Source organism: Rhinopithecus roxellana, chromosome 4, assembly GCF_007565055.1.
Source record: "Rhinopithecus roxellana isolate Shanxi Qingling chromosome 4, ASM756505v1, whole genome shotgun sequence".
NCBI classification, from domain to species: Eukaryota; Metazoa; Chordata; class Mammalia; order Primates; family Cercopithecidae; genus Rhinopithecus; species Rhinopithecus roxellana.
This window is the reverse complement of record NC_044552.1, coordinates 4,336,981-4,351,490: the sequence shown is the minus strand read 5'-3', so window position 1 is coordinate 4,351,490 and position 14,510 is coordinate 4,336,981. Positions and strand designations below refer to the sequence as shown.

Sequence of the window (14,510 nt, the reverse complement as noted above, 5' to 3'; positions counted from 1 at the left end):
GGAACAGCTGTGCATTCACTTTAAGCCGCCTGGTCCCCCTTGCTCCTGCTTGCTCCAGCTGATTTGTGTGTCACGCCATGCCCTTCTTGGGTTTGCAGACTATCAGAAATCCTGGACAGAAATAGGATTTAATTAACCTGGAAATTGCTGTTGTGCTGAAGTTAGGGCTACCCTAGAGATTGAGTGCACAGATAGCAATAAGCTGGTTAACTCTACACTGTTGACCCCAGAGGAAACCTGGAGAAACAGTGCCACCCTTGTGTGAAGCTTCTAATGGCAGGATGCCCAGGAAGCTTCTAAATCAATCATTTGGGGAGGAAGGGGCACAGGGAGGGTATTACAAAAGAAAAAAAATATTTGGCATAGTACTGTTAGTTCATCCCTGGGGTTTCTTTACAAGCATGGTCTCGTGATTTATTGGTTAACTTTCCACATAATGTTAGTGTGTATATTGCCGTGCTCCTGTGTTCTCATAAAGATGCTGTATAAATTTTAACAACAAAAAGTGAAGATTGATTTTGGTAAATTTTTAAGCGACGATTCCTATTAGCAAGTGAGAGGTGGCTGTGGGAGGCTTAGCAGAGAAAGAAAGTCGCCTTCTATGTAACTTAGGGAGTGGACGGATGGGGAAAGGGAAATAGGGAGCTTTCCCCCTTGGAGCTCATGCAGCTTGATGAAGAAGTACAAATATTCTGTGGTGTATGTGGTGGTCTTGTTGCATGAGGTGTGGCGGGAGCCAGCCGCCTCTTGGGCCCAGCAACTGTGACCTGGGAACAGTTGTGCTGTGTGAGGCCATGTGGAATACAATGGAATGCCAAGGTGTAGAAAAGCACCTTATGTCACAGGGTGACTATCAGCCAGAGCCCGATCTGATTTGGCTTCTGTGAGATGATGGTGAGGATGGACAAGTGGCATGGTAAATTATTAAGGGAGGGCCATGTGGGCAGGTGCCTGGTTGGTATTTTTTTTTGTTTTCCTTTTCAAATATCAGCCTCTATATTCAAGATACCGTTTTATTCCTAACGAAACTGAATTCCTGTCTACCTTCAGGTAGGCTTCTGCTGGGATGGCTACTAACTTTACCTGGAGCAGAACAATACCAAGGCTCCTCCTCTCCTGTTGCTATTGGACCTGTTTCACAAACATCCACCAATCTCCCTTTTCCTCTGAGTTGCCATTCAGTCTGCCCCTCTGCTCAGATACCATGTGTGTTGGATTCTGTGATTCCTAAATCATGAGTGGTGGGTTGTATAATTCACAGCTCCTATAACAGAGTAGTGTTCCTCCCCTTCTCCTTTCCGGCATCTACGGAGGGCTTCTCCTCTACACTTGGTAAGGCCTGTATATAGAAGTGGATCAGAAAGAGGAGACTGCAAGTAGAGAGTCCTGTGTATACCACCAGAAGGGCAGAGCAGTGGGTTTGGGGTTAGATGGCTGGTTATGCATGAGGTACTGCTTTAGGATGGTCACTTCTCTCTAAGGAGGAGACTTCTGCCCAGAGACATGAAGGGAGTGACCTCCATTACAGAGTAACAGGCCTGGATTGTTTTCTTCCCTCGTCTGGCCTAGAGGATGAGAAGCCACCAGCCATGGCAAGATAAAGGGAGAGAGCATTCCAGATGGAAGGAGCTGTTTGGAGTAAGCAAGATCCCCTTAGATCTGCAATCTCTATCTTAGGCCATTTATTGCCACCTAGAATACACTCTGTGGGCTCCCATACACTCCTGTATACTCTATGGTATCAAATTCAGAAATGGCCGTTCATTTTAACACCCTTGCTCTCACTTTGCGACAGCTTCAGTGGCGCTCACTCCGCAGGGCTGATTTTGGTCATGAAAGAGGGGCCATGGAGCTCCTTGGCCCGGCAGCTTTTAGTGAGGGGGTGCACACTGGATGCCTGTGCTCACAAGGCTTTGCGTCACCTGCCACGTGGAGGTCGCGTGGCGTGGCATGGCATGGCAGAGAAAGCTGTCACGTGGGGACCCATAGGTTTGTTTGCTGGTCCTGTTTGTTTTGCCATCCAAGTTAGGTGACCCGGGGTGGGTCTCACCCTTCTAGTTACTCGTGTGTACAGTGAAGGGGATCTTACTAAGATCCTTGAACATAACAAAGTGACCAGCCTTTCCCGGTTCCCCAAACACCAAACAAACAGCAGCTCATATCCGTCTTCTCCTGAGCTTATTTGAACTTTGTCGTCCTTTAATTCAGATACACGCCCCCAGTGGATCTGATCTGAAACGTCTATTCCCTCACCCCACTGCACCATCCCTGTGGTTTACAGTATTGTAAATAAAATGTTATCCTTTGAATATATCAACATACTTCTTCCTCTGCTGGTTTACATTTACTTGATTTGATCTTTTCACCTTGGCTTGCTGGAGGGCTTGATTTAATTGGTTTCATTGACATAAAGGATACATGTGGAGTTCCTAGAATTAAGGCGTCTTCTGTAAGGGATCTCCTTGAAGAATTAATAAAAAGTAAACATGGAAGGAAATTATACTGTGATTGCGACTTCCATGGGGTGTGTGAGGGAGACACACCTTCTCTGGGGCTGTGTGTTACCCAGGGCAGGAAGGCCCATCCTGACTACATGCAAGGCCCAAGGCTTGGGAGGGCACACGTTTTATTTTTCTCTCAAACATTTATGTTTTTACTTCTTCAACCCCAGGAACCCCGTGCTCTCTTCACCCCAACCCCACAATGATTCTGAACCTCTTTTATCCCAGTTTTCATTTTTGCTGTAATAATGGAATGGCAGGTGGTGTTCTGTTGAAAATGCCAGTCAGCTGATGGCAGGGAGTGAGGAAGTAAATGGTGTGGTGGGCGGTATGCTGCCTCCCCTGGAGGGTGAGGCCCCGGAAGCTGCACCACCTTGCTCCTCATGCTTGCCAGAATGCACTCTGTGGGATCCCATACACTCCCAGGGTCCTGCTGCTGCTGCTTCCATCAGCATCCCTAGGTGCAAATATTGTAGGTTTTCAGCACATCTGAATCACTTTCTTCCATTTTCCTGTATCCAGCATTCTAGAAGGAAACCCCTGTCCCTGAAGCCTGTCTGTACTGTTTGGAGTGCTTACTCAGGATTTGGCTGTGCCATTCCTTTGGTTGTGTGGGGCCAGGAAAGCAAGGTCAACACCTTCGTAATCCCTGCAGGACTCTGCAGGTTGAAAAGCCACACCGCAGACCTGCCCTTTGTAGACAATACAGGTTCTTCTGGCCCCTTTATAAAAGATATTGGTTTGTCTTGTTCTTTAGTTCCTGGCTTCATCTGGGTCTCACAACTGTTTAATCACTTGGGAGCTTGACTTCTTCCTCTAAGGGGTAATTTATTTTGCTGCCACTTTTTAATCTCTTATTGCCTTATTTTTCATAGTCTCACTGGGAAAGTCATCAGGCACCAACCACCTTTTATTTCAGCATTGGTAGGCAGCAGTTTATCTTTGAGGTCCTGAAATTGTAAAATATCTCAGTGTCTCACTCTGTTGTCTCTGCTTAGTCTGTGTTTACTTGTTTGTTTCTCATTGTCGCTGCACAATCTTCTCATTGTGTGTAGCGTTTGTTTTCCCTGACTTCTCAAAAAGCTGTAAACCCTTAACATCCTGTTCACATGCAGGCAATATTTCTATAAAATTCCTGCAAAACTCAGAGTGCGAGTTGCGTCCATTCAAATGAAGATGTATGTATTATGTAATTGCCAATTAAAAACACTTTTCAGTAGAATGAAAAAAAACCAGCAATTTTTCTAAATATGACACAACATTTCCTTTGTTTTAAAACAGTCTGGGAGTTTGGTGGGAAGGAAAGCCTCACTGGAAAAGGAGGGCAGTTGTGTTGTGTCAGTCCACCTGGCAGCTGGTTGGAATGTGGACCAAGGGTTCCGTAGCCTTCCCTCCTCTGACACTGCACACTGGAGACCTGGCCATCACCAGGTGCCTGGGAATTGATGCAGAAATTGAGAGCCAGCCTTGAGAAAGTTTGATGGAATGATTTTGTGTATGTTGAGTCCCAATAAATTTGCTTGTATTTTGTCTTTTTAAATTGCCTTTTGTCCCTTTGTTCTATTTTCTTACGTAATTTAAAAAAAAAAAGTCATTTGTAACAGATGAAAAATTTAAAGGGGGAAAACAACCAAGCAGAAACTGCTTCTCATCTGTGACAGATGAGGCTCTGTGGTTGTCGGAAAATCCCCCTCACCCTAACCGCCCCCCACTTCATTGTCCCATGTGAAGGTCCTGCCTCTGGGCTTCTGGTCTGTCATGTCTTATATACAGGTAGGCAGTTGGTTGCAAAAAAGCTCTCTTTGTTCCCCATCACATAGAGATAGTGGCATTGCCTGATCCCACCCTCTCCCTTATTTTTTTTAAAACAACACTAGGGCATTTGTGTTAAACTTGATTCACTTCCTCCTGTTACCTTGTTAATATGACTGTTTCATATCAGTTATTCCTGGGTTCTAAAGTGCTTTTTGGGCCAGGCGTCATGGCTCATACATGTAATCCCAACACTTCGGGAGGCCGAGGCAGGAGATGGGCTTGAGGCCAGAGGCCAGGAGTTCAAAACCAGCCTGGGCACCATGAGGGGTGACCCTGTCTCTATAAAAAAACCGAGCAACAACGACAAGCCAAAAACAGCTGAGTGCAGTGGCACGTACCTGTAGTTCCAGCATTTTGCAAGGCTGAGGTGGGAAGATCTCTTGAGCCCAAGAGTTTGAGGCTGTAGTGAGCTATGATAGCGTCACTGCACTCCAGCCTGGGTGACAGAGTGAGAACCTGTTTCAATAAAAAGGTTTTTTTTTTTTTTAAAAAAGTGCTCTGTAATGACCTACATTGTTTGTAGATTTTTTTTTTTTTTTTTTTAAGGACTCTAGATTACCCAGTAAGTAGTTGGGAGTGACACTTTGTCCTTTTTGATGGATTGTCAGTTTGTATCAGGAATATTAGTAGATAGTAGTGTTTTTGATGGTCATGGGGAGGCAAGAGTAGACACTGCTTAGGACATATAAGGGAATTTAAGGTTAAAATGAGATCTTCATAATATTGTGGTACTTTATATTTGGGGAGTGTGGAGGATTTATGAGGTTAAATTTAAAGGTATTAGTTTTGACAAAGTAGGCAATCTTGTGTGTGTGTGTGTGTGTGTTTGTGTGTGTGTATTTTGCTGTAGGAATTTGTTAAATATTGTAATTTTTTTTTTAAATGTTACAGCATTTTGAGCATCAACAGTTTAGGATGCATGCTTACTATTCTATATAACCCACTCCCAACAGTGTCTTCAAGGGAATACATCTGCTCTCTTTTACTTATTTAGTTTTTTTATTTGTTGTTATTTTTGAGACAGAGTTTCGCTCTTGTCGTCCAGGCTGGAGTGCAGTGGCTCGATCTTGGCTCATTGCAATCTTCGCCTCCAGCGATTCTTCTGCCTCAGCCTCCGGAGTAGCTGGGATTATAGGAGCATGTCACCACACCAGGCTAATTTTTGTATTTTCAGTAGAGATAGGGTTTCACCATGTTGGCCACGCTGATCTCGAACTCCTGACCTCAGATGATCCACCCATGTTGGCCTCCCAAAGTGCTGGGATTACAGGGGTGAACCACTGCCCCCGGCACTTATTTAGTTTTATTAGTTAATTGTTTTGAGTGGGGTTGCGTTTTCTATCCTATGTGGTGTTTAGGCTTCTGATCGGGTCTGTTTTGATCACTGTACTGTGTTTCCTCGTTCTTTTTGTTGTTTTTTTTCCTGCCCTCAAATAGTGTTTTTCAAGTATCTCTATGAGCAGGTCTAGATGAACAGTTTAAAGTAGGACCCAAGTTCTCATCCTATTCCATGAGTGGAGACCTTTACAATTAGAGGAAGAGTGACTATTAGGCAATTGATGATAAATATCGAGTTGATTATACGTAAAGCAAAAATATGTTATTGTATTTTTTGGTGGAGAGACAAGGAAATTTCTTATTGGCTACTGTGTTAAAAAAGAACAAACCGGGCTGGGTGTGGTAGCTCACGCCTGTAATCCCAACACTTTGGAAGGTCAAGACCGGTGGATCACCTGAGGTCAGGAGTTCAAAAGCAGCCTGGCCAACATGGTGAAACCCTACCTCTACAAAAAAAATACCAAAATTAACTGGGCATGGTGGCGCATGCCTGTAATCCCAGCTACTCAGGAGACTGAGGGAGGAGAACCACTTGAACCTGGGAGGTAGAGGTTGCAGTGAGCTGAGGTGGCAACAGAGAAAGACTCCATCACAAACAAGCAAACAAAATACTGTTCCAAGATCTATTAGGATTCATTTTGATAGAAAGGAATTTCTACCTAAGATTTTCAGGTGAAAGGAATTGAAATGTACTCTATAGATACCAAATGGATAAGTTAGGGAGTTCACATAGGATTGTAATGGGAAAGAAACCTGAAGGGTAGATGAAGGCTATTTTTTGTTTTAATCTCTACCTAAATAGTTGCAATTTGGCCACGTGTGGTGGCTCACACCTGTAATCCCAGCACTTTGGGAGGCCGAGGCAGGCGAATCCCAAGGTCAGGAGTTCGAGACCAGCCTGGCCAACATGGTGAAACCCCGTTTCTACTAAAAATACAAAAAAATTAGCTGGGCGTGGTGGTGGGCGCCTGTAATCCCAGCTACTTGGGAGACTGAGGCAGGAGAATCGCTTGAACCTGGGAGGCGGAGGTTGCAGTGAGCCAAGATTGCACCACTGCACTCCAGCCCGGGCCACAGCGCGAGACTCTGCCTCAAAAAAAAAAAAAAAAAGATTGTAATTTGACCTTGTTGGCAGAGGGTAACCCAGAATTTGGGATTGGAGGGGGCATAGATAGAGACATACCTTTTTCTGCAGTACCAACTTGAATTGTTGTAGTGAACTTTTCATGGCTGAATTTAGAAGTGGCGACGGGGACACTAATGGCTAAATAGGCAAAGGTGAACTGGATGTAATGACACAGAAGAGAGTTGGGGATAGATTCATGACCCCTTTAGGTGAAAATATAGGATGCTGTATAAACGCAGCAGAATGATACAGGGTTTTCTGCTTTACTGTCAGTGGAAATAAGTGAATACCATTAAGCTGATGATGTCAAATACCGTGTGTAGTTTTTAAATACTCAGGGAAACGGTGTGTACATCGGCATGTACTTCTACACACATGTATACACATGTCCATGACACACACTTTATATCAATGTACGAAACACAGTCCTTTAACCAAATTTATTGTGCTTGAAAGGAGTCCCGTGGTTTGTGAGAGTGTGAGAGATATAGAACCTTAATTAGAGTTTGCTTGAAATAGGATCTTTTTTCTCCTTATGTATCATGGTTTTATTGCCGCACGTAGGCCTGTATCCTCCAGTCTCTGCTTAATTTATTTTTAATTTTCTTTTGCTTTTACAGGCCCAGGCTGCAAGCACAAAGGAAGTTTGCTCAATCTCAGCCGAATAGTCCCAGCACAACTCCAGTAAAGATAGTGGAGCCATTGCTACCCCCTCCAGCTACTCAGATATCAGACCTCTCTAAAAGGAAGCCTAAGACAGAAGATTTTCTTACCTTTCTCTGCCTTCGAGGTAAGACTTTGCAATGATCAGACGAGGCCTACTTGGAATCTACATGTAAGCCTGAGGTCTACGTGGAAGAGACTTTAGCTCTACTCTCTGCCATGTTCATTTTTCTGTCCCCAACCTGGGTTGAGGGGGAATTGAAAGTGAGAAATCCCTTTGAGAGTGCTGGGTGTGGCCTTTGAACCATCTGTTAAGTTTTATTTCCTTTTTAATATGAGTCTTACACCCCACTTCCTGGCTTCTTGATACGCAGTTATGCAGTTTCTAACTTTGACTTCTAATTTGATTTCTCTCCACCACACCACCACCTTGCACACATTGTTTTGTAAGGCAATTTTTTTTTTTGATGGAGTACTTTGGGGATGTGAAGGCCCCTTTCCATGTGCTTCCGAAGGCCTGTCAATAAGCCGTGGTGATGAGGGGCTTATGGTTCTCTCAGCCCTGTATTATGTTAAGGAAAACAATACTAGTACTTTCAGAGTCTAATTGACTGTGCAAATACTGGTCCATGTTTCAATTTGAACCAGTTAACAGAGTCCAGGTGGATTTGGGATCTGAATGGAGTTATTTGTGAAAGTGTTTGTTGCAGTTTCCTTGTTACTAAGTTTTCTAATAGCTGTGACGAAAGAACACAGAAGCTTGTCTGAGAGAATAAGGAGCCTTTTCTGGAGGAATGATAGAAAATATAGGAAGTCCTGAACACAGAGAGTTCCTTGGGTGTGCTTATTTGAGAGAAAATGAACAGAAGGAGAGGGCTTTTGCTATTGGACATCTTTGGGAAGGCCTCAAGGTTCAGGGTCACTTTTATTTGATTAATATTTTGATAATTTATTATTACAGACAGATTTTAAGTACCTTAAAAAGTTGCTACCCATCATCTCTCAATACATTAGTATGTCTTTCCTTCAGGTAAGTACATTTTCCTATAACTGTCAAAGTTAGGAAGTTCACAGGGATACATGGCTCCCCATGTGTTCCTCAAACCTCTGTTTCACCTTTGTTCTGAAGGTGCTTTGTAATGTCTGAGTTTAGAGCAAAACGACCTAGTTCAGAATTAGGCAATGCCATTAATTGTGTGTAGTCTGCTTAATCTGGAAGAGTTCCTCATTGTTTTGTCTTTGACCTCAACACTTGAAAATTACAGGTCAGGCCGGGCGCGGTGGCTCAAGCCTGTAATCCCAGCACTTTGGGAGGCCGAGACGGGCGGATCACGAGGTCAGGAGATCGAGACCATCCTGGCTAACACAGTGAAACCCCGTCTCTACTAAAAATACAAAAACTAGCCGGGCGAGGTGGCGGGCGCCTGTAGTCCCAGCTACTCGGGAGGCTGAGGCAGGAGAATGGCGTAAACCCGGGAGGCGGAGCTTGCAGTGAGCTGAGATCCGGCCACTGCACTCCAGTCCGGGCGACAGAGCGAGACTCCGCCTCAAAAAAAAAAAAAAAAAAAAAAAAAAAAAAAAAAAAAAAAAAAGAAAATTACAGGTCAATTATTTTTTAGAGTGTCCCTTGATTTGGTTGCCTGGTGTTTCCTCATGATGACATTCTGGTTTGTATTTTTGGCAGGAATGCCACAAGGGAAGTGATTCCTCCTCCTCGTTGTTGGGCCCACTGTAGGGATACACAGTTCAGTCCTTCCCTTTCCACACTGTGTTCATGCTGATCATTTGACTGTGGTGGGCCTGTCAGGAGCAAAGTTACCCATCTCAGCCTTTGCAATGTATAAGTGTTAAGAGAGGATATTCTTTGAAACTAGTACATCTCATCATCTTTATCATAATTGTATGTGTATGGGCTTCCTATTTTATGCAAAGGGTTATAATCTGTTACTCCTATTATGTATTCTGATGTTCAGGTTGTTCCAGATCACCGTCTCATCCGTGCACCCTCGTCAGGCTGGCTTTTTATTCCTTTTGACGTGTCCCTGTCATCCTTCCAGCCTTGCTCCTGGCACAACAAAATGTTCCAGGCTCATGGTGTACTTTCCCGCCCTCAGCCCTGGAAATGGACATGTCTCCAAGGAGCCCTGCTTTCTTCTAGGGACAAGTACTGTTGAGGAGCCAAGATCTGGGCACAAGGGATGCTGGGGACTATGGGAATGTCATTTCTCCCAGGTGCTCTTAGTAGACTGAGGTTGTGTGTTTATAGGGGTCTATCCAGAGTTCTGTGTTTATTAAAATGTGTGAGTTAGCAGCCATACCTCCAGTTTCCGTTTAACACCAAGGGGTTCATGTGCATTCATCCCCGAGGACCTTGGCTCCTGTAATCCTTAATATACTTACTTGCCATGTCTTTTCAGTGTAACCCACCTCCCATCTCTGCTGCCCCCATGATGGGAAACTCAGCCCTGACACCCCATGTGGTTGCTCCTCACTCCCTCCCTTTGCCCAATTGCCCTGCCTTACCAATTGGTTTTGGGACTGAATTGTTTGGGGGAATTTTTGGCGTAGGATATGATGATAGTTCCTGTTGATTCTTAACACATAAGAAAGGAGAGTTATTATGTACTTGTTAGTACATAATAGCCCTTGTCGGTCATTGAGCCTTGAAAACAGGGAGATGAGGTAGGTGGGATTCCCACCAGTTGATCTCCATTAACTTTTTGGTTTGTTTTTGGAGACAAAGGGTCTTGTCTCATATCAAAATAAGATAATGAGAGGTTGTTCACTTCTGGATTGCAGTGGCACAGTCATGGCTCTAAGCAGCCTCAACCTCCTGGGCTCAAGCCATCCTTCTGCCTCAGCCTCTCCAATAGCTAGGCCTACAGGCGCATGCAACGACACTGAGCAATTTTTTTATTTTTAGTTTTAGTTTTTTTTTTTTTTTTTTTGTAGCGAAGGGGTCTTGCTGTGTTTCCCAGGCTGGTCTTGAAGTCCTGGGCTCATGCAATTCTCCTGCCATCTCGGCCTCCCAAAGTGCTGGGATGACAGGCATGAGCCACCATGCCCAGCCATCTCTGTTACTTTTTACATAGATTTTGGCTGAAAGATTCTCCCGATCCTGGATGTTGAGTATGAAGATGGAAGGGAAGCTGTGAGGACTAAATATGACAGACTCTTGTGCTGGACTGGCCACTAGGCTGTGAGACTGGTAGAGTGTGGTGTGATGATCAGGAGTGGAGAATGAGTGGGCTGTGTACTCAGAAGGATGTATTTGCCCTAAAGGAATCTTTGAAGGCTCCACAGCGCCATCAGCAGCAAGTTGATTCAGGTGGATCTAGCCGGGCTTGGTTGTGCTGCCTATAGCCCATCTACGTGGAGGCTGACACGGGAGAATCCTTGACACCTGGAGTTTGAGTTTGAGGCTGCCGTGAGACATGACCGTGCCTCGGCAATAAAGCGGCACTCTGTCTCCAAAAAAAAAAAACACGGTGATATGGGACTCTTTATTTGTGACTTTGGTCTTGCATGGCTCCAAAAATTTTTTTTTAAATGACATAATTGTACATATTTATGGGTCACATGATTTTGTGATACATATAAGTGATCAGATCAGGGTAATCAGCATATCCCTCATCTCAAACATTCATAATTTGTTGGTGTTGGGAACATTCAACATCCTCCTTCTAGATATTGCTAACTGTAGACATCCTACAGTGGTATAGAACACTAGAACTTACTCCTTCTATCTAACCATAATTTGGTATCCTTTGCTAAATATGCATGGCTTTTCAACATAATTGGAGCCAAGTGTATTTTCTTGAGACAGAGTCTTACTCTGTCGCCCAGGCTGGAGTGCAGTAGCGCGATCTCGGCTCACTGCAACCTCTGCCTCCTGAGTTCAAGTGATTCTCCTGCCTCAGCCTCCCAAGTAGCTGGGATTACAGGTGCTCGCCACTATGCCCGGCTAATTTTTGTATTTTTAGTAGAGACGGGGTTTCACTGTGTTAGTCAGGTTGGTCCCGAACTCCTGACCTCAGGCGATCCGACCGCCTTGGCCTTCCAAAGTGTTGGGATTACAGGCGTGAGCCGCTGCGCCCGGCCAAAGCCAGGTGTTTTAAAGAGTAACTATGACTTAACTAGTTTGGCTACTTTTGGGAAAGGAATTTTGATGTCTAGAATTGCTCTTGGCATTTTGCTTAGTAAATCGTGAAATAATAGTTTCTGCCTCCACCAATCCACCAATCCCGTTTCATGAGGCTGTCTAAAGATTGCTCTGTTGATTATGGAATTTAGTTATGCAAGTCTTTACTGTGGAGCTATTGTGACTGTTGTATTTAGTTCCCAAAGGTAGAAAAGGAGAGAAACCCATCAGGGAATGTCTCAGTGATTCTGTATAGAGAGGAAGAAGTATGTGTATTTGTGCTACGTGTGCTTGTGTGTGCACTATCTTATAACATGTTTTCTGAGGTTCTGGGAAACTCAGAGAGTCTCTTAGTTGCAGAGGCATGCTTATTTATTGTTCACATAAATGCCATCTAGAGAAAACGTCACCAAGTAAGTACCTGGCTTTGAAGTTTCAGGGTTCCAGACAGAAGAGAATCATCTTTTCATAGATAAAATTTACTTCTTTTAGATGTCAAATACAAAAAAGGTTTAAATAATTAAAGCCTAGGAGATGTTTAAAACCAATTTTAAAAAATGCTCTGAACCTTGGAAATGAATTTCATTTGTGAGCTAAGCAATAAAAATAGGCTTTGTTATTTGTTTTTCTGTTGGTATACATGCAATATTGTACTGTTTTGCTATTTCTCATACCTTTTTTTAGATCTGAGGTATTAAAAATGAGTCATCTTAGCTTTAAAATGCCTTTTTTCCCCCAAGAGGATAAGTGTGTTTACCTGATCTGACTCTACAAGCCCCAAATGACAGATGATGCTTATTATAGCTTCATGACCCTGAAAATCTGATGGATTTGGTGGCCTTAGATAGCATCTTTTAATAGGTAGTTTCTTGAGCTAATTAAAACCTGTATTTCAGTGTGTACAAAGGTTATACAGTGATCCCTGTTGTTGTGGTACTTTAATACTTTTATTTCCATTTTAATTTAAGAAAAACAGGATGTTAAGGTTTTTTTTTTTTCTTACAATCATAAAAGTAGTTCCTGTTCATCTTGGGAATATTGGCAGAAGAAAGGTAAAGAAGTAGGCAAAAGAATACGTTCAAAATAGCATCTCCACCATCTCCGAGAGATGACTGCTGTTAATTACCTTGTTTGTGAATATCTTACTGAGCATTCGGTGTGCGTATATAATACATATTTTTCCTGAAATGGTATTGCAATATACTTTCGTTTTTTGCAGTCTGGTTTTCCTACTTAACACTGTCACAAAAATGCCTGTCATTTCATTTTAATAGCTTATTTTCCATTTGGCGAATGTCTCATAATCTGTCTAATTCCTGATGCACACTTAGAGATATTTCACCTTTTTGATATCCGGTGCTGATGACGCATATCCTTAGTTAAATCTTCACCTTGTTGAAGCCCTTTCAGGCAAAGTTGACAGTTGGGAATGCGATTAACCTTCTTACATCTGCATTCTAATTCTGTTCTTTTTTGGTGCTGATTCCAAAGCAAACATAACTTGTCACATCCCCAAGCCTCTAGTGTTCACCATAAAGAGCTCAGTCAGCCCGTCACCCTTGGGTGACAAGCGGGCACTGTGAGGGGTAAAGAAGGCAGTCTTTAATATGCTCATTATGTATAGGGAAGAAAGTCTGGCTGCAGAAATAATGAAGGAGCCAAATCAAACACCTGGAAGTGATGTTTGTTGCTAAGGATCCAGGTCTTTTTTTTTTTTTTTTTGTCTCCAGTCCCCAATTATTACGTTTAATATTCTTGACAATTCTTTGGAATTTGGAAGAGAAGAAATTGTGAGGCCAAGGGAAAGTCAGCGAGTGGAGTTCTTTAAACCTTGTTTGTAATCTGTTAATGACAGTGAGAAATCTTTGAGATGGGGAGAAAAAACCCTATACCATTAATACTGGGATTAATATAGATATGTAAACACCCAGCTAGTCATTCTGAGGTTAAAAGCTTTAGAAATCTAAAACAAATTTGTTTTAAGACACTACCAGCTAAGTCTGCAAGGCTCTTTCATTTCCTATTTAATATTGTGACCTAACATTTCTAAAGGAAAGGAGGATGGGGTGAACAGTGCAGCCGGCCCGAAGTATTTGCCCGCAGTGTATTTATCTTTAAATAGCTGCTTTGAAGGGGTCCACATGTCTCTTGCCAGAGGCATAATTAGTATCTTTCACTGGCACACGCGGGGAAGAGGGTTTTGCACTTGCTGCATGCAGTGATTCGTACCATCGCCGTATTCCCTGTCACCACTCTCGTTATTCTTAATGAGTTCTGTCGTCTCCTCTTTGTTCTGACTATGATTATTAACAGATTAAAAAGAGCTTAATGTAGCAGAGCACTGGCAGGTTAAATGATTCTCTTATTTACATTTTCCTCTTTATGGGGCACTGCAAACAAGGGGATTCCCAAAGGGGACTCCTGAAGCATGCAAACCTACATATACAGTTCATTCCTATGACCGTGGGCTTCACAGTTCAGCGTCACGGCTCGGCACATTGAAGAGAGCGTTGTTATGGGGAATTCCTCGTAAATATCCTTACTGTCAGCCGCTGTGAAGCAATGCTGTCTTGTTTTGGAACTGCCTGCCTTTTGTTTCTTCTGTCTTACAGAATCTTTAGTGATCAGCTGTCACTCAATTGCTAATTAATTCAGCAAACCTTTATTAAACTATTTTTGTATGCTAGACACCTAGAAAACAGATTAGGCCCAGGAAAGCAGTATCGGTGGTGGGTAAAATTGAGGATATAACAATAAATGCGTGAAAATGCTGGGGTAGAGGTGTGTACCAATAAAAGTGGGAAGGGAGAGGTTCTGGGATGGCTGCAAAGGAATGGTGACATTTGCTGCAGGTCTTGAGTTACAGTGCATTAGGAACCTTTACAGAAAGAGGATAGTGCTGGGAAGGGGTTCTGTAGAAGCACCT

At 43.2% G+C, this 14,510-nt stretch overlaps 1 protein-coding gene across 4 annotated transcripts in view; it reads left to right on the top strand.

Moving 5' to 3' along the window:
- The window catches only part of JARID2 (jumonji and AT-rich interaction domain containing 2), a 280,018-nt gene that overhangs the window by 199,714 nt on the left and 65,794 nt on the right, over positions 1–14,510 (top strand). For all 4 annotated transcript variants that reach the window (XM_030929317.1, XM_010376398.2, XM_010376397.2 and 1 more), the window contains one exon: positions 7,401–7,570. Coding sequence is in view for 2 of the 4 variants with exons in the window: in XM_010376397.2 (XP_010374699.1) it covers positions 7,401–7,570 (170 nt within the window). In the remaining 2 variants the exon portion in view is untranslated. The remainder of the gene's footprint in view (positions 1–7,400; positions 7,571–14,510) is intronic.